This window comes from Pelophylax lessonae (assembly GCF_965119305.1).
Source record: "Pelophylax lessonae genome assembly, chromosome: 7".
Lineage (NCBI taxonomy): Eukaryota > Metazoa > Chordata > Amphibia > Anura > Ranidae > Pelophylax > Pelophylax lessonae.
The window spans coordinates 228666094-228690331 of NC_138774.1; the positions used below are offsets into that span (position 1 = coordinate 228666094).

The window sequence follows — 24238 nt, forward strand, 5'->3', positions numbered from 1 at the left end:
CAGTAGGGGAAATCTGACTAGCACAGGGAGATTAGGGTGTGCCCAGGCATGAGTGGAGATGTGAACCATAACTAGAGAATAGTTCCATTTTTTGTTCAACATTTGGAGCTTCAAGCTACAAAATGCTGCGGTGTGAATGGGGCCTATTGACGGTCCGTTCCCAACCGATTACCCCATAGGGAACAGCGGGACCTGACAGCTCACAGCACGTAGACAGAGCTGCCATCCGCCTGCTCAGAGGGGGGATCGGCGGATCGATCCCCCACTGAGAAAAATGGAGTCCGCCGACGGACTCCCCTGTGTGAAAAGGGGCCTTAGGGATTTCAAATGTAACCATTACTGGACCAGAAGGTTTTACCCCCTTAATGACCAGGCCATATTTTACTATACGACACGTTACTTTAACTGACAATTGCGCGGTCATGCGACGCTTGTACCCAAAAAGAAAAATTTAGGTCCTTTTTTTCCTCACAAATAGAGCTTTCTTTTGGTGGTATTTGATCACCCCTGATTTTTATTTTTTTGCGCTATAATACAATATTTTTTAATTTCGGCTATAAAACATCCCAATAAAGTATGCACTGTTACTGTACTAATGACACTGGCAGGGAAGGGCAAAACACCAGGGGGCAATCAAAGGGTTAAATGTGTGCCTAGGAGGTGCTTTCTAACTGTGTGAGGGATGGGCTTGCTGGATGACCACAGATCTATGTTCCTAAATAGGAGGAACACAGGATCCCTGTTTTCATTACTGACAGAACAGCGATCTGCCGTATTTACATCGGCAGACCGCCATTCTGTCTCCACGGGGAGGGATCACTGATTGGCTCCCCCTGTGGCCAATTGGTACGTGCGCCCCCACTAGCTGTCCCGCAAAACAGCCTACAGGTACATCGTTTCGCGGGACAGAGCCGACTTGCCGCAGTACAAGTATTGCAAATGGTCGGCAAGTGGTTCATTTAATCTAGGCAGCATAAAGTTCCTCTTTAAACTGGGGCATAAAATGATGACAGGGAAACATGTTGGCTAAGAGATAAAGGAGCTGATGACTGGTGTGGAGTATTGAGCATGCGAGGATAGATAAGAGGAACGTATGACAAAGCTGGGAGGAGGGACTGCAGAAATGTGTAAAGATGCAGCAATTTGGCATTAGCACTTGCGACGGGGTTAAAAAAAAAGTTAAAATACAAATACAGTACCTAGTAGTAGCGCAATAGCAAAGCAAACAGGCACCAAAGTGCAAGTAGTAAAAGGCAAACCTAAGATTGGTCCCCCAATATGGTAATAACTAGACAAATTACAATTAACTATGGTAATAACTAGTGTTGAGCGAACACGGACTGTATTATTCGTGTTCGTACCGAATAATTGGATTTTTTGTACCCGAACACGGACACTTTACTGTATGTTCGGGTAAAAATCCGTGTTCGGTCGTTTTATTTCCGGGTTTTGCATGCTTTGGCGCTCTTTTCATGGCGGGCTTTCAACAGCCAAACAACAATCGTTTAACTGGTGTGCCTTAAGCCATCCCAGCCATGCCTGCAAATGTCTCAGTAGCTGTGATTGGCCGTCTGAAGCATGTGACCAAGTCTTTATAAGTTCGAGGCAGCCGCAGCGGCGTCATTATGCTGCTTAGATTCAGGGACAGAGCACACATCAACGTGCTGGCTGCTGATTAGGGAAAGATAGGCAGGAAAAAACCATTTGTGTCCGGATAGAATTGAGGGACAGGTCGGAGTGTTTAGGCAGGGCGAGTTGTAGGCATTTTAGGGATAGAGTCTGCTGAATTATATAGGGTCAGTGTCTTCTACAAACTACAATCGATATTGCTGTGTGGGGGGTGGGGTGAATCTGCACTCAATCCTGATCTACGATCTCTTCTCAATCCTGTTAGGGACAGAGTCTGCTGAATTTTAGGGAAACTGTGTTCTACAAACTACAATCGATATTGCTGTGTGGGGGGTGGGGTGAATCTGCACTCAATCCTGATCTACGATCTCTTCTCAATCCTGTTAGGGACAGAGTCTGCTGAATTTTAGGGAAACTGTGTTCTACAAACTACAATCGATATTGCTGTGTGGTGTGGGATTGGAGATAGGCAGGTGTCAGTGATCCACATCCATTTTTCTGTGTGTGAGCTGCAGTGAACACAATCTTTTTGGGCTGCAGTGAACACAATCTTTTTGGGCTGCAGTGAACACAATCTTTTTGGGCTGCAGTGAACACAATCTTTTTGGGCTGCAGTGAACACAATCTTTTTGGGCTGCAGTGAACACAATCTTTTTGGGGTGCAGTGAACACAATCCTTTTTGGTGTGCAGTGAACACAATCTTTGTGGGGTGCAGTGAACAAAATCCTTTGTGGGGTGCAGTGAACACAATCTTTTTGGGGTGCAGTGAACAAAATCCTTTTTGGGGTGCAGTGAACAACATCCTTTTTGGGGTGCAGCGAACACAATCTTTTTGGGGTGCAGTGAACACAATCTTTTTGGGGTGCAGTGAACACAATCTTTTTGGGGTGCAGTGAACACAATCTTTTTGGGGTGCAGTGAACAACATCCTTTTTGGGGTGCAGTGAACAAAATCCTTTTTGGGGTGCAGTGAACAAAATCCTTTTTGGGGTGCAGTGAACACAATCTTTTTGGGGTGCAGTGAACACAATCTTTGTGGGGTGCAGTGAACACAATCTTTTTGGGGTGCAGTGAACAACATCCTTTTTGGGGTGCAGTGAACACAATCTTTTTGGGGTGCAGTGAACACAATCTTTGTGGGGTGCAGTGAACACAATCTTTGGGGGGTACAGTGAACACAATCTTTGTGGGGTGCAGTGAACACAATCATTGTGGGGTGCAGTGAACACAATCATTGTGGGGTGCAGTGAACTCAATCTTTGTGGGGTACAGTGAACACAATCTCATACTGAAGGTTTGAGGGTGCTGCCTGTTCCATACTCCCCCTACTCCTCATCTAGCCTTTTAGGGGTACAAACAATAGTAATTGGGGCCTAGTGTGGTTGTGTACGTGTGATATACATACACTTTTTTGGGATCATATTTTCTATTCCGCTATTTAATCAAAAACCTTTGGGGATCAGTTAAATTGGGGGATAGTCTGTGTTGGTACGTGTGAGAGAGATCCACCTTTCCAAGTTGTTGGGGTTCATCTCATACTTCTGAAGGTTTGAGGGTGCTGCCTGTTCCATACTCCCCCCTACTCCTAGCCTTTTAGGGGTACAAACAATAGTAATTGGGGCCTAGTGTGGTTGTGTACGTGTGATATACATACACTTTTTTGGGATCATATTTTCTATTCCGCTATTTAATCAAAAACCTCTGGGGATCAGTTAAATTGGGGGATAGTCTGTGTTGGTACGTGTGAGAGAGATCCACCTTTCCAAGTTGTTGGGGTTCATCTCATACTTCTGAAGGTTTGAGGGTGCTGCCTGTTCCATACTCCCCCTACTCCTAGCCTTTTAGGGGTACAAACAATAGTAATTGGGGCCTAGTGTGGTTGTGTACGTGTGATATACATACACTTTTTTGGGATCATATTTTCTATTCCGCTATTTAATCAAAAACCTTTGGGGATCAGTTAAATTGGGGGATAGTCTGTGTTGGTACGTGTGAGAGAGATCCACCTTTCCAAGTTGTTGGGGTTCATCTCATACTTCTGAAGGTTTGAGGGTGCTGCCTGTTCCATACTCCCCCTACTCCTAGCCTTTTAGGGGTACAAACAATAGTAATTGGGGCCTAGTGTGGTTGTGTACGTGTGATATACATACACTTTTTTGGGATCATATTTTCTATTCCGCTATTTAATCAAAAACCTCTGGGGATCAGTTAAATTGGGGGATAGTCTGTGTTGGTACGTGTGAGAGAGATCCACCTTTCCAAGTTGTTGGGGTTCATCTCATACTTCTGAAGGTTTGAGGGTGCTGCCTGTTCCATACTCCCCCCTACTCCTAGCCTTTTAGGGGTACAAACAATAGTAATTGGGGCCTAGTGTGGTTGTGTACGTGTGATATACATACACTTTTTTGGGATCATATTTTCTATTCCGCTATTTAATCAAAAACCTCTGGGGATCAGTTAAATTGGGGGATAGTCTGTGTTGGTACGTGTGAGAGAGATCCACCTTTCCAAGTTGTTGGGGTTCATCTCATACTTCTGAAGGTTTGAGGGTGCTGCCTGTTCCATACTCCCCCTACTCCTAGCCTTTTAGGGGTACAAACAATAGTAATTGGGGCCTAGTGTGGTTGTGTACGTGTGATATACATACACTTTTTTGGGATCATATTTTCTATTCCGCTATTTAATCAAAAACCTCTGGGGATCAGTTAAATTGGGGGATAGTCTGTGTTGGTACGTGTGAGAGAGATCCACCTTTCCAAGTTGTTGGGGTTCATCTCATACTTCTGAAGGTTTGAGGGTGCTGCCTGTTCCATACTCCCCCTACTCCTAGCCTTTTAGGGGTACAAACAATAGTAATTGGGGCCTAGTGTGGTTGTGTACGTGTGATATACATACACTTTTTTGGGATCATATTTTCTATTCCGCTATTTAATCAAAAACCTTTGGGGATCAGTTAAATTGGGGGATAGTCTGTGTTGGTACGTGTGAGAGAGATCCACCTTTCCAAGTTGTTGGGGTTCATCTCATACTTCTGAAGGTTTGAGGGTGCTGCCTGTTCCATACTCCCCCTACTCCTCATCTAGCCTTTTAGGGGTACAAACAATAGTAATTGGGGCCTAGTGTGGTTGTGTACGTGTGATATACATACACTTTTTTTGGATCATATTTTCTATTCCGCTATTCAATAAAAACCTTTCTAGGGCAAGATCTTAAATTACAGAAATATGAGGAGACCGTCAAATAAGGGCCGTGGCCTGGGTCGTGGTGCTGCTGGTAGAGCTCCTGTTGCAAGGAGAGGACATGGTCGATCTGTGCCAGCTACACGCACAAGTGAAACACCTTCCTCAAGTGTGAGTAGGCGACAGAACCTGCATCAGTATTTGGTAGGGCATCAAACGCCCCTAGAAGTGATGAGGCCAGAACAAGTTGAGGCGATAGTAGATTGGTTTGCTGCTGACAGTGCCTCCAGTTCCTTCACATTGTCTCCCACCCAGTCTACTGCAGAAAGGTCAGAGTTGGCACCTGCAGCCAATGTCCAACCGTCTTTCACCTCACCCCCTTGCAAATCAGGCCAGCAGTCTGAGCCCCAAGCCATACAGCAGTCTCTTATTCTTTTTGAGGACTCTGTCAGCAGGGTTTCCCAGGGCCATCCACCTAGCCCTGCCCCAGAAGTGGAAGAGATTGAGTGCAGCGATGCCCAACCACTTATTCCTCAAGATGAGTACATGCAAGGATCATCGCAGCACGTCTCCGATGATGACGAAACGCAGGTGCCAACTGCTGCGGCGTTCAGCATTGTGGAGACCGACAAGGAGGGCAGGGGTGAAGACTGGGTGGAAGATGATGTGGAGGACGATGAGGTCCTCGACCCCACATGGAATGAACGTCATGCAGGTGAACTGAGTAGTTTGGAGGAAGAGGCGGTGGTCGCACAGAGCCACCAGCACAGCAGAAGAGGGAGCAGGGTGCAGAAGCGGAGCGGCCGTGCCCTAGACACTACGCCCGCTACTGCCCAACGCAGCAAGGGAACGAGCGCACCAAAGTCAGCTCAAAGGAGTTCTCTAGCGTGGAAGTTCTTTAGAAAATGTGCTGATGACAGGACACGAGTGGTTTGCACCCTGTGCAATCAGAGCTTGAAGCGAGGCATGAACCTTCTCAACCTGAGCACAACCTGCATGATCAGGCATCTAAGTGCAAAGCACGAGCTGCAGTGGAGTACACACCTTCAAAACCAAGAAACGTCTCTGGCTCATCCTGCTTCCTCTTCTGCTGCAGTCTCGGCCGCTCCAGCCACATCTGTAGTGATACCGGCACCTGCCACCCCGCAAACAGACGATCTGTCAGCAACACCACCACCTGGGTCACCAACAACCATCTCCACAATGTCCCGTGGAAGCGTTCAGCTTTCCATCTCCCAAACACTTGAGAGGAAGAGGAAGTACCCCCCTACCCACCCGCGATCCCTGGCCCTGAATGCCAGCATTTCAAAATTATTGGCCTTTGAAATGCTGTCATTCCGTCTGGTGGAGACGCACAGTTTTAAAAACCTTATGTCGGTGGCTGTCCCACAGTACGTCGTGCCCAGCCGCCACTACTTTTCCAGGCAAGCCATCCCTTCCCTGCACAACCAAGTGGGGGAAAAAATCAGGTGTGCACTGCGCAACGCCATCTGTGCCAAGGTCCACCTAACTACGGATACGTGGACCAGTAAGCACGGTCAGGGGCGTTATATCTCCCTAACGGCACACTGGGTAAATGCAGTGGCGGATGGGCCTGAGGCGGATAGCAATTTGGCGCATGTCCTTCCACCACCGAGGATTGCAGGGCGCTTCAGTTTGCCTCCTGTTCCTAACTCCTCCTACTCCGCTTCCTCATCCTCTACCGCCTCCTCATCTGGACAGCGTAACACCTTCACCACCAACTTCAGCACGGCCAGGGGTAAACGACAGCAGGCAGTTTTACAACTTGCCTGTTTGGGGGACAAACCACACACCGCGCAGGAGTTGTGGAGGAGCATGGAACAGCAGACAAATGAGTGGTTGCTGCCAGCGAGCCTCAAGCCCGGCCTGGTGGTGTGCGATAACGGGCGAAATCTCATAGCAGCTCTGGGCCTAGCCGGTTTGACGCACATCCCTTGCCTGGCGCATGTGCTGAATTTGGTGGTGCAGAGGTTCCTTAAAAACTACCCCGATATGTCAGAGCTGCTGCAGAAAGTGCGGGCCGTTTGTGCGCACTTTCGGCGTTCTCACCCTGCTGCTGCTCGCCTGGCAGCGCTGCAGCGTAACTTCGGCCTTCCCGCTCACCGCCTCATATGTGACGTGCCCACAAGGTGGAACTCCACCTTGCACATGCTGGAAAGACTGTGCGAGCAGCAGCAGGCCATAGTGGAGTTTCAGCTGCAGCACGCACGCGTGAGTCGCTCTGCGGAACAGCACCACTTCACCACCAATAACTGGGCCTCCATGCGAGACCTGTGTGCCTTGTTGCGCTGTTTTGAGTACTCCACCAACATGGCCAGTGGCAATGACGCCGTTCTCAGCTTAACTATCCCACTTCTATGCCTCCTTGAAAAAACAATTCGGGCGATGATGGAAGAGGATGTGGCACAGGATGAGGAGGAGGAGGAGGATGAAGAGGTAACATTTCCAAGGCTTTCAGGGCAGTCATTCGCAAGGGGCTCCGAGGGTGGGTTCCTGCACACGCAAACGCCAGGGACGCAATTGTCCAGCAGGGGCACAGTTCTGGAGGATGAGGAGGATGAGGAGGAGGAGGAGCTGGAGGAGGAGATGGAACCATGTTCACAGCAGGGTGGCACCCAGGCCAGCTCATGGCCATCACTGGTGCGTGGCTGGGGGGATACAGAGGACACGGACGATACACCTCCCACAGAGGACAGCCTTTCGTTGCCTCTGGGCAGCCTGGCACACATGAGCGATTACATGCTGCAGTGTCTCCACAACGACCGCCGAGTTGCCCACATTCTAACTTGTGCTGATTACTGGGTGGCCACGCTGCTGGATCCCCGTTACAAGGACAACGTACCGTCCTTAATTCACTCACTGGAGCGCGATCGCAAGATGCGCGAGTACAAGCGCACGCTGGTAGACGCCATGCTGCTGGCATTCCCATCTGACAGCGGGGCCACAGTGGAAGCACAAGGCAGAGGAGGAGGAGGAGGAGGTCGCCAACGCAACCAGGGCACCGCCAGCACCTCAGAAGGCAGGGTTAGCATGGCCGAAATGTGGAAAAGCTTTGTCAGCACGCCACAACAAACAGCAGCACCAGCAGCTCAGATGGAACGTCTTAGCAGGAGGCAGCATTTTACCAACATGGTGGAGCAGTATGTGTGCACACGCCTACATGTAGTGAATGACGGGTCTGCCCCCTTCAACTTCTGGGTCTCCAAATTGGGCACATGGCCTGAGCTTGCCCTTTACGCCTTGGAGGTGCTGGCGTGCCCTGCAGCCAGTGTATTATCTGAACGGGTATTTAGCACGGCTGGGGGCGTTATAACAGACAAGCGCAGCCGCCTGTCCAGAGACAATGTGGACAAGCTCACGTTCATTAAAATGAACCAGGCATGGATCCCACGGGACTTTTCCGTACCTTATGCAGAATAGCAATGGATACCGACCTTACCCACCCATTGTTCCATTTTTGCTCTTTCTCACTCTTTTGGGGTGTACCCTCATTTAAAATTTGTGAAAAGAAGCAGTGTTGGCTACCTCGTCCTCCTCCTCAGGGCCAGATTAATGTAGGGTCTATTGGAGCTGCAGCTCCAGGCCCCTACCTTTTATATAGGCCCCGGGTTGGCCATATTCACTGTTACCGCTCTTCTGTCACTTGTAAACACAGAAGTCTGGCTTCTATGCTCGCTTCCCCAGGCAGCACCCTCAGAACCTCCCCACACAGCGTGAAGGCCGGACAAGGAGGGACAGTTGGCGATGCATGGATGTGTTTATGGGCTTCAGAGACAGCATCCCATGTTGAATTAGGCATGCATGGCTGCACCCTTCCTCCTCTGGGTGCATGGCAAGGCACGGCCCTAAGGCCCTTCAAAATCCTCAGCACCAAGCCCATGATGCTGTTAATCCGGCCCTGGTCCTCCTCCACCGCCGCTTCCACCTACACCGCCCATAGGTGTGCGCAGCCTATTGCATTAAGGTGTGCACCCCAAAGTTGAAATACACATGCATGTGTTTGCCAGCAGGGAGAGTAATGTATCGGGGCCATGTACCTGTAGGCAAGGAGAAATAGAGCAGAGCAGGTCCCAGGGAGATCTTTCCCATCTCCTCACTGGCAATGCTATGTGCCCTAGGTGATTAGGGTGTGCCCAGGCACACCCAGCACACCCTGTGCGCACGCCTATGTCACCGCCACATCCACCACCACCACCTCAACCTCCCTCCTACTCCATATGGGCCTCGTCCTTCAGAGATGAAGAAGAACATTGTTTTATTTTTCTGTTTTTTTTTGTTGTTTTAAGTTATTTCCCTATCCACATTTGTTTGCAGAGCACTTGCCATGCTCTTAATTACGTTTTGCTGCCATTTGCAGCACTCTAGCCCTTTCCTTTGGTGTTTTAGAGCCATTTTAGTGCCTTAAAGTTCGGGTCCCCATTGACTTCAATGGGGTTCGGTGTCCGGGAAAAGTTCGGTAAAAGTCCGGGACACGGACCCGGACTTTTTTTTAAAGTTCGGCCGAACCCGTCGAACACGGACATCTAGGTGTCCGCTCAACCCTAGTAATAACACAATTTAGCATACACAGTGATTAAAAGTAAGGATTTGGCATCCAGATAGGCTTAAACCATAGCAAGGCAACCTCAATCACAGCAGTGAGTAGTAGCGTAGTTGAAGTTTACCCAGTTCCAGACCGTCCCACATACATCTACTATAGCAGGGCGGTCCGGCTGTGCAAAATCACGTACCTGTACATGGATGCAGGGTGGTATTCTAACGGTGAGCATACCACCGATCGAGCAATGTGAATGGAGGATTCTAGGTTTTTTTTTTCGTTTCCAACAAGGAACAGCAACGTACTGGTATGTGGCTGGACTTTGAGTGGTTATATCAGAATGACTCCTGCAGGTTTAGACCTCTTGATCTCGTTTTTTTTTCAGTCGGCTTTCATGGAAAAGCAATCCTAGTGGCTTATTAGCCGCTAGACTGCTTTTACAAGCAGTGGGAGGGGGCATCCCCCTGCCTTTCATGGTTTTCTCAGGCTCCCCTGTCCCATTGGGGAACCCGAAAACGCAGCCTGTGGGTCTGCCAGCTGACCATAGAGCTGATCAGAGACCGGAATCAACGAGCTTTTTACGACTTCGGTTTTGCCAGATATAAACCGCGCCATTGGGAAATTGAGAAAGCATCTCATCACACCCATCTTGGTGTGGTCAGATGCTTTAAAGGGCAGAGGAGAGATCTAAAGTAGAAGAAGGAGTACCTGTCCTTCCCTATTGCTACCATAAGGGTGTTTACATTCCCTGTAAGAACAAAAAAAATAAAAAGTCAAAATTAAAGCACAGTAAACAATTAAAACAAAAATTTGATGATTCTCTCCCCCCCCCCCCCCTGTGCTAGCACGCAATGGCGAACGCAAGCATTGATCTCATATGTAAGCAGCAGTTGCACCATGCATGTGAGGCATCACCACGAATGGTAGATTGAGGGCAGTAATTCTAGCAGTTAGACCTCTTCTGTAAATCTAAAGTGGTAGACACCCTAAGCTATTTGTGGAGAGGCACGTTGAGTATTTTGCAGAGGGGGGGGGGGGGTTCACATGGCCCTTTGGTGAGGTTCTCCCATAGGGTCTCTTAGGGGAGCCTCATCTAGTACTTAGGCCTGCCAAGGCCAGGTCTACCTCCCAAAGAATAGGGTCCACCTGGTGGGCCAAGAGTACTGTCTCAGGAGTTTTGCGCTCCATGGGTTCAGGGCTAGGGTCCCATTATAGCAGAAGGACCATGTGTTACCCTGTGGACTTGTGTACTAATTTTTTTCATTGCACTGGAGTCAGCTTTGTGCGCTCACAGAAAAAAAAAAAAAAAAACTCAGTTGACATTTGGTGGGAAGTACAACCACCGCCAAACGCATCCTATTCAAGTGAATGAGACTCCACTGCAACTGCATGCAATACACACGGTTGTAGTACAGTGCTGTGGCCTTCCCAGGGTTAAAACAGTCATCTGAGCTAAAGCACCTCTGAGCCGCCTGTCAAATGCCTCCAAAAAGAGGAGGAGCAGCGATGACAGCCACAAGTGTAAATAAGAACATCTGTAACAGATATGCCAAGAGGAATATGCAGCATGAGGGAGAGGAATACATTGTAACTTTTGGAAGTCCATTTGTGCAACAGTAGCAATATGGAGAGGAACGGCTGGCGAGGGAGCTACGACGTAACAAAAAATAAAAAGAAAGTATAGTTGTGGAAGGGATTTATAATGAACAGATACTTTATGAAACAGCGTGGAGTAAGGGACAGAAATGATGGCTAGCAGAGGGTGCTGGGAAATGAACTACCAGACCAATGTGTGCAGCAGTGGGGGAGTGCACAGTGGGGCCCATATGTACTACCCACATAAACCAGTTCTGGACTGGAAGGATTTGCCCCCTTAATGACCAGGCCCTTTTTTTGCGATTCGGTACTGCGTTACTTTAACCACTTAAGCCCCGGAAGATTTTACCCACTTCCTGACCAGGGCCTATTTTGCGATTCGGCACTGCGTTACTTTAACGGACAATTGCGCGGTCGTGCAAAGCTGTACCCAAACGAAATGGACGTCCTTTTTTTCCCACAAACAGAGCTTTCTTTTGGCGGTATTTGATCACCTGTGCGATTTTTTGATCATGCGCTATAAACCAAAAAAACGTCAATTTTGCAAAAATAACAATATTTTTCACATTTTTTATATGAAATTCCTCCCCCCCCCCCCCAAAAAAAAATGTAAAAATCAAGATTTTAACATTTTCGGCCAATTTGTTTTATGCTACATATGTTTGGTAAAAAAAATAAAATAAAATAAAAAAAAAAATGCAAAAAGCGTATTTTGATTGGTTTGCGCAAAAGTTATCGCGTTTACTAACAAAGGGAAAGATTTTTGTCATTTTTTTTTAACGCGTAATGGCGGCGATCTGCAATTTTTTTTGCGGTACTGTGACATTGCGGCGGACAGATCGGACCCTTGACTGACATTTTTGACGTTACCAGTGACATTTCTACAGTAATCAGTGCTATACATATGCACGGTTACTGTAAAATGACACTGGCAGTGAAGGGGTTAACTTTTTTGAGAGGGAGGGGTTGTGTCCCTAGGGGCGTGATTCTAACTGGGATTGGCTGTGGCTTGAGGTGTAGGAACAGTGATCAACGGTCCTACATAGTAGAACCGTATGATCACTGTTTCTACACAGGGGAGAATGACAGGCGGCTGTGTTTACATCAGCCGCCTGCCTTTCTCCCTCTGCACCGACGATCGCCGAGTGACCGGGGGGGGGGGGGGGTCCGTGACCGCGCTCGCTCCCTAGACCCTCACAGGCTAGCGACGTAGTACTACGTCGCTCTGCCTGTGAGGGGCTGACTGCCGACGTAAATAGTCGTGCGGCAGTCGGCAAGTGGTGAATGGAAAATTGTGGGGTCGTTCGACACAGTACCGAAATAAAATGGATGTCTTTTTTCCCCCACAAATAGAGCCTTCTGTTGGTGGTAATTGATCACCTGTGCGATTTTTCTTTATTTGCGCTATGAACAAAAATAAAAAAAAAAAAAAAGACAATTCTAAAAAAAAATTATTACGCTACATTTTTGGTAAAAAAAAATCCCAATAAGGGTATATTGATTGGTTTGCGCAAAAGTTATCGCGTCTACAAACTAGGGGAAAGAATTGTCATTTTATTTGTTTATTTCTACTAGTAATGGCGGCGATCAGCGACTTTTAGCAGGACTGCGACATTGCGGCAGACAGATCGGACACCTAACTGACATTTGACACTGGGGGGGGGGACCAGTGACATTAATAAGTATTCAACGATAAAAAAAATTTGCACTGTTACTGTACTAATGACACTGGCAGGGAAGGGGTTAACACCAGGGGCGATCAAAGGGTTAAATGTTTGCCTAGAGGGTGTTTTCCAACTGTGGGGGGGGGGGTGGGCTTATGGAATCAACACAGGGACCTGTGTTCCTAAATAGAAATATTGCTGACAGAACAATGGCCTGCTGTCTCTACAGGGAGCGATCGCGGGTGCCCGGATCAGCTTCCCTGCTGGCGACTGGGGGCATGCGTCCCCACGAAGCGCCGTATGAGTACAGAACTTGGCGGGAACCTGCCGCTGTATATCTGCGGCTGCTGGTCGGCAAGTGATTAAAGTGGTAGTAAACACTGAAACAAAGCCCTCTAGAGGCTTCCATCTTCACCCAGTCTTCCTTCCAGGTTCCACTTAAATGGCAGAGCCACGGTGACGTCACTCCTAAGCATATGCTCAGGAGTCAAAGCCATGGCACTGCTCAGGAGTCAAAGCCATGGCACAGAGCTCTAAAGGAACACCAGGAGGTATGCGGTTCCTTCAGAGTGCATGCATCGGTCATCTCATGGGCTGCTGCTCACTGGAATACCTCCTAAACGTGCACCATTTTACATACAGGGAAGCTTTTTTATTATGAGCCTACTTGTAGATAAAAAATCAAAGTTCAGAGTTTACTACATTATGTGTAGCAGGGACTACCGCTACCCTAGAAAACCATTCCATGCTCAGATCGCTTTTTGGAGGTGTTCAGTGAGGAGGAGGCAATACGTCTCCTCACTGCCTTATTTAAGACCGTATTTGCTTTACCACCATCATGTGAATTGCACGCAATTGTGGTGTGGCCCCACAGCACTGCAGTAGTTATGTTCAGCGGCGGTAAATCCCAACGAAAGCGGCATTCTGCAAGTTTTGCCACGGCTGCAAAGCATAGGCATAGCATCACAGCCATGTCGTGTGTACAGCAGGATTAAAACTTTGGTTCAGATGCCTGGTTTTTACTGCCAACATATGTAGACAAAGCCTTAGGTCTATGGACACAGAAGAACAACTTTCCCGCTCCTTCATGCTGCTAGACCAGTCTCCGCAGAGTCTTCTCCTCCCCCCATTGGTCGCCATTGGTCTTCTGTACTAATGGTCCATAGCCGTGCACTAGATGTGAGGACACCAAGGAACAATCTACTACTGGACTATGGGGCGGAAGCACCATCTCCTGGCTGAGTGGAGTAAGCATAGCAATCCACCCAGTGAAAGTGCGAACGGTAAAAAAAAAACAAAAAAAAAAAAAAAAAAAACATGACACTAGGCCAGTTCCTGTACTGGACTAATGTTTTCCATTGGATTTAAAATGAAAAATACTGTATTTGGCCAGTAGATGGCGTAAATTACCATCAGGAATGTCCTTTGATATTTAGCGCCATCTAGTGGCCAAATACAATATTTTCTGTTATTTGAAAAACAAAATTTGTCCAGCACAGGAAATAGTCTACTAACCTTTGTTTTTATTTTTCTCTCCCCATTTGCAAAGAATATACATGTGTTTACTGGGCGATTCTTATAAAATTATATAAATATTATACACATACACACACACACACCAAAAATAAAATAACTGGCGCACAACGGGGAATAAATATCACTTACCGGAGTGTGTTTTATGAGCCGTTTTAATCATCCCTTTTGTGAGTACCCCCCTATCTAGCGGTTTATCCAAATAAAAAAGTTTCAAGTTACTGCACTTAGAGTGGCGCCTGTGTTTTCTTCTAGTTTACACACACACACACACACAGAGCTTTCTTTTTCTTCAAATGATAGGCGATACAGTTTTACTAACACATGGCAAAGTCGCACAACTGCATGCAGGCATTAAGGTTTGTTTTGGCTACAGTCATAGTTGAAGAGCGCGTGCGTAATATACTGTAGACTGGTTTGTAATAATAATAATAATAATAATAATAATAATAATAATATATATGCCTAAATTATAAACTTTAACAACTAAAGCATTAATAACTTTTTTATATTGTGTACTTTGGATATGTTGCCTGATTAACACATTTTATTTTCATATAGTACATGTGCTGCCTTTAGTTACACATTAACATATAAAACAACATCTTCATATAAAACAACATCTTAAGTTTATAACTAAAAGGGCAGCTATATACACACACACACTTTTTTTTTTTTTTTTAATAAGTATATACTATAAAAATGAAAATACAAAATAAGTCCAATTACATTTTTTTTTTTTAAATGCATTCAAAAATTAGGTATACTTTTAAGCTTTTAATACTAAATCAATATTTATTATCTTAAAAGTTCCTTGTAGTCACCTATAACTGCAGCTTTTCTAAAACCGAAATGCTATGTTAGTGTAGGTTCACATTTCTGCGATGCGGGAAGCTGCGAATATACTGCGTGTTCTCGCATCGCATCCGCACCCCTGGCAGTTCACACTGCCATATGCGATACGCTGGGGGTGTCAATTAAAAGTTAACAACACCCCCAGATCAGATCGCATATCGCAGTGCTATCTGTAAGTTCGCACAGAATCGGATCGCACTAGTGTGAACCACCATGCGATCCGATTCTGTTGTGGACAAAAAAAAAAAAAGGGTCCTGTGTGTGTTAGGTGCGATTGCGGTGCGAATTTAGCCATACAAACTGTATGGCTGAATTTTCACCGCACAGAGATCGCATGTAAATTTAGGAGCAGTGCGCTCCGAATTACATGCGATCTCAGTGATCGCACTAATGTGAACCGGCACTAAGTGACAGTTATTCAGGATTATAACTTGCTGAATTTATTTATTTTTTCCTCCCATTCCATGTGCATTTGCAAAATCCTTTTAGCACCCAACCTGGTTGTACTGCTAGTTGTAATAGAAAAAGGGAGACACTAGCTGGTTAGTAGAGGTAGCACAGACAGTTCATTGCTCAGCAGACCTAGTAATAATGACAGCAGCATAGAGAAGATTGGGACTCCCCCATGCACAGACAGGCTCACCCCTGGGGTGACTCACCTGGGATCCTGGAGGCCTTGTCCAGTATTCTGTGGTTGCCCTCCATTGTGTTCTGTGCATATGACCTCAGGCAGAAGCAGCCAGCAGCTCGTTGAGCGGTGGGAAAGGTCAGCTTTACCAAGCAGGAATATAAATAAAAGCAGCCCTTGCCCTTTCTGTCTTTACTGACTGCAGCTTAATATATTCCCCCGGCACCTGCTGTGCTGCTCCACTCTTTAATCCTCAAGTGAGCCGCTGACACCACAGCAATCCCAGGACACAGCTGATTTACAACACATTAGAGGGGATGAGAGTGTTAGAGGCCAGGTATGAGAGCGCCCCCCCCTGTACACTGATAGAGCCGGCTGGGATTACACTCCTCCAGGACAGGCCAGCTGTAATATATATAGATGATGGCAATGGGAGAATGAAAGGAGGCGGCAGGCCTGGGTAGGCCATGGAGGGGTGTGCAGAAAGTCAGTACACCCCCCCTGACCTTGGAGAAGTGAGTGGAGCCCAGGATGCGGTCATTAGAGCCAGGCGGTGATTGATTGCTGGAAGATTGAGTGTTAACCATTCAGAGTCATAGAATGGAGGCCTTTGGTGTCCCCAGAAAGGATTATCTTTGAGGACATCTTTTGGGGCTTCCTGCACACTGGGGCGGTAAAATTAAGCAATTGATCCACCGCTGCCAAAGCCAACCCCCCCCCCCCCCCCTCTGATGACCCACCTCCACATTTACATGGCAGGCCCAAGGGAGAGTTCATATTACTGCAGCCAGCAATTAGAACTCAGCATATCATGTTTGAGGCCTTGTGTACATGTGGGGCCAAGGGGAGGTAAAAACGGGCCATTAATCTGAAATTTTACAACCCCCCCCCCCCAACTGCTCATTTTCAAATTTACATACATAATGCTCACAACTGCCCACCCCCAAATTTACAAAGATGTGTTTATATTGTCAGCAATTGTTTATCTCAGAATGTCGTGTATGAGGCCTTATTTACATGTGCAGCCGAGGGGTGGTAAAAAAAGAGCCACTGATCTTTGTTTTTACCACCTCCTGACTGACCAATTTATCACGGCGGCCACAAGGGTGAGTTTATATTGCTACAGCCAGCAGTTTTTACTCAGCATACCATAGGCCTTGCTTGCTTGGCCGAGGGGCAGTAAAAACAGGCCATTGATCTGTATTTTTACCACCCCAACTGCTCATTTTCCAATTTACAGGGCAGCTGCATGGGTGAGTTCATAATTCTCCTAACTGCCCACCTCCAAATGACCAGGATACCGGCAAGGGTGAGTTCATATTGCTGTGGCCAGCTGTTGTGGCCTTGTTTACACATGAGGCCGAGGGGGTGGTAAAAACAGGCCACTGTTCCATGTTTTTCCCACCTCCTGACTGCCCACCTGACTGCTTGGCAGCAAACGGTCAAAGCTAGCAGTTTTAGGCTGTTTGGCGTTGTGTTTAAGGCCACTTTTACATGCCTGGCCAAGGGGTGGTAAAAAAAGACCTTCATTTTTTTCACCCCCAACTGCCCACCTCTAAATTTACAAGGTGGTTACAAGGATGAGCTCATTATGCTGTGGTCGGCCATGATAAACTCAGCATGTCACATTTGAGGCCTCGTGTACACGTGCAGCCAAGGGGCAGTAAAAACAGGCCATTGATCTGCATTTTTACCACCCCGCAGACTGCTCACTTCTAAATTACCAGGGTGGCTGCAAGGGTGAGTTCCTATTTCTGTGGCTGGCTATTTGAACTCAGTATGTCATGTTTGAGGCCTTGTTTTGCACATGAGGCAGAGGGGTGGTAAAAACAGGCCGACGATTTATGTTTTTACTACCTCCTGACTGCCTATCTCCAGGTTTTCATGGGTGAGTTCACACAGTGGTGGCCATTTTAACTTGACATGTCAAATTTGAGGCCTCCTTTACATCTGTGGTTAAGGGGCTGGTTTAGCCGTGGTTTTACCACCCCCGAGTTGCAAATCAACATGGCCAGTGGCCATGTTAGCACACACTGCTAGTGATGAGCCAGGGCTTGTTCCGACTAGGATCTGAACCTGCCAAGAAGCTGCCACCTGTACAGGCCAATCACTTGCAGCAAGGGCATTCCCTGCCCTGCTATGGAGGTGACATTTCAAATGCCTCTGAAAGGAGATCCACCACACCACAAAAAGAGCGACAATTCTGAAAACAAAAAATATTTTTCACATTCTGCTATATAACATTACCCAAAAAAATTTAAAAATCACATTTTTTTCATCCTTTTAGGCCAATTTGTTCTCTGCTACATATTTTTGGTAAAAAAAATCGCAATCAGCGTGTTTTATTGGTTTGCGCAAAAGTTATCACGTCTACTAACTAGGGGAAAGATTTATGTCATTTTTATTATTTATTTTTTTTACTAGTAATGGCGGCAATCTGCGATTTTTAGCGACTGCGACATTGCGGTGGACAGATCGGACCCCTAACTGACACTTTTGGGGGGGACCAGTGACATTACTACAGTAATCAGTGCTATAAATATGCACTGTCACTGTACTAATGACACTGGCAGTGAAGGGTTTAACCTAGGGGTAATCAATGGGTTAAAAGTGAGCCTAGGGGAGTGATTTTAACTGTGGGGGGGGGCGTGGCTTGTGAAATGACTATAGAGACCTCTGATCCTATATAGAAAACCTCCCTATTAGATTGTAAGCTCTACGAGCAGGGCCCTCTAGTTCCTCCTGTATTGAACTGTATTGTAACTGTATTGTCTTCCCTCAAATTGTAAAGCGCTGCGCAAACTGTTGGCACTATATAAATCATGTATAATAATAATAATAATATAGAAGGATCACAGGGGCTCTGTGATCATTTCAGAGAGAACAACGGTCAGCTGTGTTTACAACATCCGACCCTCCTTCTCTCTCAGCAGGGAGCGATCGCGGATTCGCGGGTGTCAGGTGGCAATCGAGGCCGCCGGTCCTGTGGTTCGGCATCCGCACTGCCTAGTGGGGGTGGGAGTGCGCCCCCAGCACCAGGCGCACGGCTGACGTACCCCTACGAATGTTGGCGCAGGAGGGGGCTGCTTGCCGCAGTATATCTGTGGCGGGCAATCCGGAACTGGTGAAATACCAGCAAAAGAAAGCTCTATTTGTGTGAAAAAAACGCTAAAAATGCCATTTGGGTACAGTGTTACATGACCGCCGCGCAATTGTCAATAAAGTGTGAGAGCGCTGAAAGCTGCAGATTGGCCTGGGCAGGAAGGGGGAGAAGGTGCCCGGTACTGAAGTGGTTAATAATATGTGACAACCGAAACATGTGCCTCCCCCTGACAGTCAGTGTGTGACAACTGTGACAAGGATTTCTTCCACTCATCCTTCCAATGTCTGAAGGGTAAACACAGCCCAGGCCAGCACACGTGCTCCTCCTGTTATTGCTGCCAGGATAACCCCGCCCCTATCACTATACTCCTCCCCTACAGAAATATACTCTCAATATCCTTGCTGTCAGTATCGCCCCGCCCCTATCACTATACTCCTCCCCTACAGACATATACTCTCAATATCCTTGCTGTCAGGATCGCCCCGCCCCTATCACTATACTCCTCCCCTACAGACATATACTCTCAATGTCATTGCTGTCAGGATCGCCCCGCCCCTATCACTATACTCCTCCCCTACAGACATATACTCTCAATATCCTTGCTGCCAGGATCGCCCCGCCCCCCTCCCATCACTATACTCCTCTCCTACAGACATATACTCTCAATGTCATTGCTGTCAGGATCGCCCCGCCCCATTACTATACTCCTCCCCTACAGACATATATTCTCAATGTCATTGCTGTCAGGATCGCTCCGCCCATATCAATATTCTCCTCCCCTACAGACATATACTCTCAATGTCATTGCTGCCAGGATCGCCCCGCCCCCATCACTATACTCCTCCCCTACAGACATATACTCTCAATGTCATTGCTGCCAGGATCGCCCCGCCCCCATCACTATACTCCTCCCCTACAGACATATACTCTCAATGTCATTGCTGCCAGGAGCGCCCCGCCCCTATCACGCTGTCTCTCCTATTATTCGCGCATTCTGTTATTGCTGCCAGGAACGCTCCTCCCCTACAGACATATACTCTCAATATCCTTGCTGCCAGGATCGCCCCGCCCCCATCACTATACTCCTCCCCTACAGACATATACTCTCAATGTCATTGCTGCCAGGAGCACCCCGCCCCTATCACTATACTCCTCCCCTACAGACATATATTTTCAATGTCATTCAAAGATCTACGGGGCGATCCTAGCAGCAATGACATTGAGAGTACATGTCTGTAGGGGAGGAGTATAGTGATAGGGGCGGGGTTATCCTGGCAGCAATAACAGGAGGAGCACGTGTGCTGGCCTGGGCTGTGTTTACCCTCCAGACATTGGAAGACAGGCGGGGCGCCCCTTATCACTATACTCCTCCCCTCTCTTGCAAACAGGTGCCTCCTTCTGTCAGCAGCGCCCCGCCCCTATCACGCTGTCTCTCCTATTATTCGCGCCTTCTGTTATTGCTGCCAGGAACGCTCCTCCCCTCCCTCTCAATAGACGTAGGTCTATTGCTCGCGCCTTCTGTCATTGCTGCCAGTATTACCCCGCCCCTGTATATACTCCGCCCTCTTCTTCAGACACGCGTTCTTACTGTCATTGCTGCTCTTCCCTCCCCCCCCCCCGGTGATGACGTGAATTCTCCGCGCCGAGCGGCTGTGTCTCTGTCAGTTCTGTGTGAGCGGGAAATAGAAAGCAGGGCAGAATACGGCAATGACGTGCTTGCAGTGAGAATGTCGGTGGAAAGGGGGAAGAGCTGTAGGTGTGTGATGTACCTTACTACATATTACCCACAATCCCTCTGTGTAGAGGGAGCTGACTAGGTCATATACTGGGCAGTGTGATGGTTTGGATTATTATTACCTGGGGAGACCAAGGGCCCATTCACACCAGGATCTGCACATATCTGTGTGTTTTACCTGCATGTGTACTGTACACATGCACAGTGTACATGGATTTTGCGCCTGCGTGCGTTTTGCTGTGCATTTTCGGTATGTTTTTGGGCATAGGTTAAAGGGGAGCGGTGCGTTTGTATCGCGTTCCCTGCGTTTACAGTGTGGAAAATGCAGCCGGCTCTACTGCTTTCTGAACTGTGCTGCAATGATGTGAAATACGCCCATAGATTACCTTAATGTTGGGCTGTCTATGGCGTTGTGCAGTTCAAAATAATTGACTGACCGATATCGGCTTTTCATTACCGATATTTTGGCCAATGCGTAACATTTTTTTTCTTTTAACACTTGACAGGTACTCTTGTGGAGGGATCTGGGGGTCTAAAAGACCCCAAACCCCTCCTCTGCACTTAAAAGCATTCAAAGCGCCAAGTTTGGCTGTTTTGAATGCTGTCATTTTTTTTTAATCTGGCGCCAGTACCCGGAAGAGATGTCGTGGCTTCACTTACGGGTTTTTACATGAAGACCCGATCGGAGCCAAATGCTTTGATCGGGTCTTCGGCGGCCATGCAGGCTGGTTGCTCGGGTCTCTTGTAGAGCTGCACAATTCTGGCCAAAAATGAGAATCACGATTTTTTAGCTTTGAATAAAGATCACGATTCTCTGTGTAACAAAAAAAAAATTGGGATAACTTTACTGTTCCGTTTTTTTTTTTTTTTATTCATTAAAGTTTATTAATTGCGTTTGAAAGACTGCTGCACAAATACAGTGTGACATAAAATATTACAACAATCGCCATTTTATTCTGTAGGGTCTCTGCTAAAAAAAATACATAAAATGTTTGGGGGTTCTAAGTACTTTTCTAGCAAAAAAAAATGATTTTAACTTGCAAGCAACAAATGTCAGAAGAGGTTAAACTTCCTTTCTCCCTGGCAGAGGGAAGGAAAAGATACAATGTAATCATTTTTTTATAGTTACTGGGAGATTTAATGCTGATAGGCGTTTGCGGGAGGAAAGATACAATGTAATCATTTTGTTTATAGTTACTGGGAGTTTTCCACAGCTGTTTTCTCTGCTCCCTCAGCTATGCAAAGAATCGAGCATATGTCAGGTTTAGATCGTCAGGGGGGGTGAATCGAGATTGCGATTTTCATACGATTAATCGTGCAGCTCTAGTCTCTTGGTGGGACAGGAGACCCGGGCAAGCTGCGGGGGGATGGGAGGGGGAATGTCCCCTCCCGCTCCTTGTAATGACAGCCTCTCAGCTGCATCGGTTGTGCTTACAAGACAGCCGATCGTCAGCTATGGATGCCTCTAGCTGCAGGCATCACTCCCGTACAAGCACTTTCCCAAAATATCAGCAATATCGGTCACCTTGGTGGCCGATTCCGATATATCGGGGAAAGTGCATATCGGCCCTCGATATATCGGCTTTGCCGATAATCAGTCAATCACTATTCTAAATTCATCCAACTCCGTTCATTGTGAAAGGGCCCCAAAGACTAAGAAACAAAGGGAGTGCTAAGGCAGGAGAATGGGAGCCCCAAAAATTATAGAGACTGGAACCCCTAAAGATTGGGGAGCCCCAGAGATAAGAGTCCTGCAGAATGGGAGCACCTGAGATTGGGGAGCTCAGAGACTGTGGGGAGACTCCGAAGACTGGGGGGGGGGGGGACCTGGTGCCTGGAAGCCCAGAGACAGGAAAACTGGGGAGACCCTGAAGACTGGGGTGAGCCAAAAACCCTTGGGGTGGGAGAGGGGACTGAGACCCTGAAAACTGGGGAAATCCTTGAGACCACGGCCAAGAGACAGAGAAACTGGGGAGACCCTGAAGCCTGGGAAATCCTGGAGACGGAGCCCTGCAGAATGGGAGTACCTAAGATGGGGGAGCCCAGAGACATGGTAACCAGAGAGACCCTGAAGATGGAGGGGGAGGGCTGAGACCCTGAAGACCAGGAAGATCCCGGAGCCCAGAGACAGGGATACCAGAGAGCCCTGAAGATGGGGGGGGGGGGAAACCTGAGACCCCAAAGACTGGGTTGAAGAAAATGTCATCAGCCCACCAAGGATTCCTCGAAAGGGTCTAAAGCTATCATTTCACTTGCCTGGTCAAAGGGCCCTGCGTGACTCCCAAAAGTTGCTGTATATTCATCATGTGACCATGAAAATAAAGCTTTGGACCCTTATGAGGAATCCTTGGTGTGCTGATGGCATTTCCTTCGCTCTGATCATCCATGGTTTCCAGCCTATGGTCATTACAACACCCTGCATTACTGAACAGCCAGTTTCTTGAACGTGTGCGAGGGGAATATTACGCTGGGGGTTATCCTGGAGACCAAAGCAAAGAGACCGAAACCTTTGGTGCCCAAAAGACTGGGAGACACCAGAGACTGGGAGCCCTGACGATTTGGGGGAGACCCTGAAGGCTGGTGAGAGCAGGGAGTGGGAGGATTGGGGGAAACCTGGAGACTGGTAGCCCAGGGATAGGGAAACCAGGAAGACCTGGAGATCTCAAAGGCAGGTGGAGATCGGGAGCCCAGAGACAGGGAGACCCTGAAAACTGGGGTGATCCAGAAACCCCAAAGATGGAGGGGAGAGACTGGAAGCCTAGATATGGGGGAAGCGGGAGCCCCAAAGAGGGGGTTGACTTAAGACCCAGAAGACTGGAGGAATTGGAGAGACCAGAGACAGGGAAACCTGTACAATAAAATGGGTATTGATTTGTTTTTTGTGTAGTAAAATTCGATTTAATTTATTTTTTTCTGGAAAATTTGAGTATAAAAAAAAAAACTGCTGTGCAAAAATTGTAACAGCCCCCGTTTTTATTCTCCATGGCCTTTGCTTTCAGTAAATATACAGTGTTTGGGCGTTCTAAGTAATTTTCTACCAAAAAATGCAGCTTTTAATGTGTGAGAAGGAAATTGCCCTGGACACCAAGTGGTTAAAGGCCTTTTTATAAGGGAAATGTGAGAAGCCATTAACATCTGCCAGTTTTCTGATATATCCGTTTTGGGTGGCCTGAGCCTATAATATCTTGCACAGTATTCATAACAATTTTTTTTTTTAAGGATGAAGATTGTGAGCTGGAATATAAATGGGATTCGGGCAACTCGGGTAGGACTGAAAGAAATCCTTGACTCGCTGGATGCAGACATTATTTGCCTGCAGGAGACTAAAGTAACAAGTAAGCATGCCTGGAGGGGAGGTAGGCACATGGTAGGGGTGGCAACCTTTGCACTCCAGCTCCGATATCTATGTGATCCAACATTTCCGTGTGTGGAGCGCGAACGTGTGCCGCTGACGGCACGTTACCGCTTTGATCATACACAGCAGGAGCTGATCAATGGGTACCACGGACTCGACTACTGCTAGCACCTGCCAATCCTTCTGTACAGAGGAAGAACGGCAGTCTACCTATGTATACAAGGTAGATCGCAGTTCTGTCAGTAGGGGAAGGTATGGATCTTGTGTTCCTGCAAAGCATGCCTTCCCATAGTACAAGCACCTCTCCCTCCCTAAGAAAACACCAGCTAGGCACACGGTTAACCCTATGATCACCCCTGTTGTTAACCCATTCCCAGCCAGTGTCATTAGTACAGTGCTTTT

The 24238-nt window shown here is 47.4% G+C and overlaps 2 protein-coding genes across 3 annotated transcripts in view; one reads left to right on the top strand and one right to left on the bottom strand.

The window, feature by feature from the left end:
- PFKFB1 (6-phosphofructo-2-kinase/fructose-2,6-biphosphatase 1) overlaps positions 1-15929 on the bottom strand; it is a 141004-nt gene extending 125075 nt beyond the window's left edge. Inside the window, exon 1 of the mRNA XM_082263671.1 lies at positions 15675-15929. Coding sequence (XP_082119797.1) covers positions 15675-15720 — 46 coding nt within the window. The 5' untranslated portion in view covers positions 15721-15929. The remainder of the gene's footprint in view (positions 1-15674) is intronic.
- Positions 15930-20436: 4507 nt separating this feature from the next.
- The window catches only part of APEX2 (apurinic/apyrimidinic endodeoxyribonuclease 2), a 226327-nt gene continuing 222525 nt past the window's right edge, over positions 20437-24238 (top strand). For both annotated transcript variants that reach the window (XM_082264617.1, XM_082264618.1), the window contains exons 1-2: positions 20437-20502; positions 23701-23816. In XM_082264617.1, the coding sequence (XP_082120743.1) occupies positions 20474-20502; positions 23701-23816 (145 nt within the window). In that variant the 5' untranslated portion in view covers positions 20437-20473. The remainder of the gene's footprint in view (positions 20503-23700; positions 23817-24238) is intronic.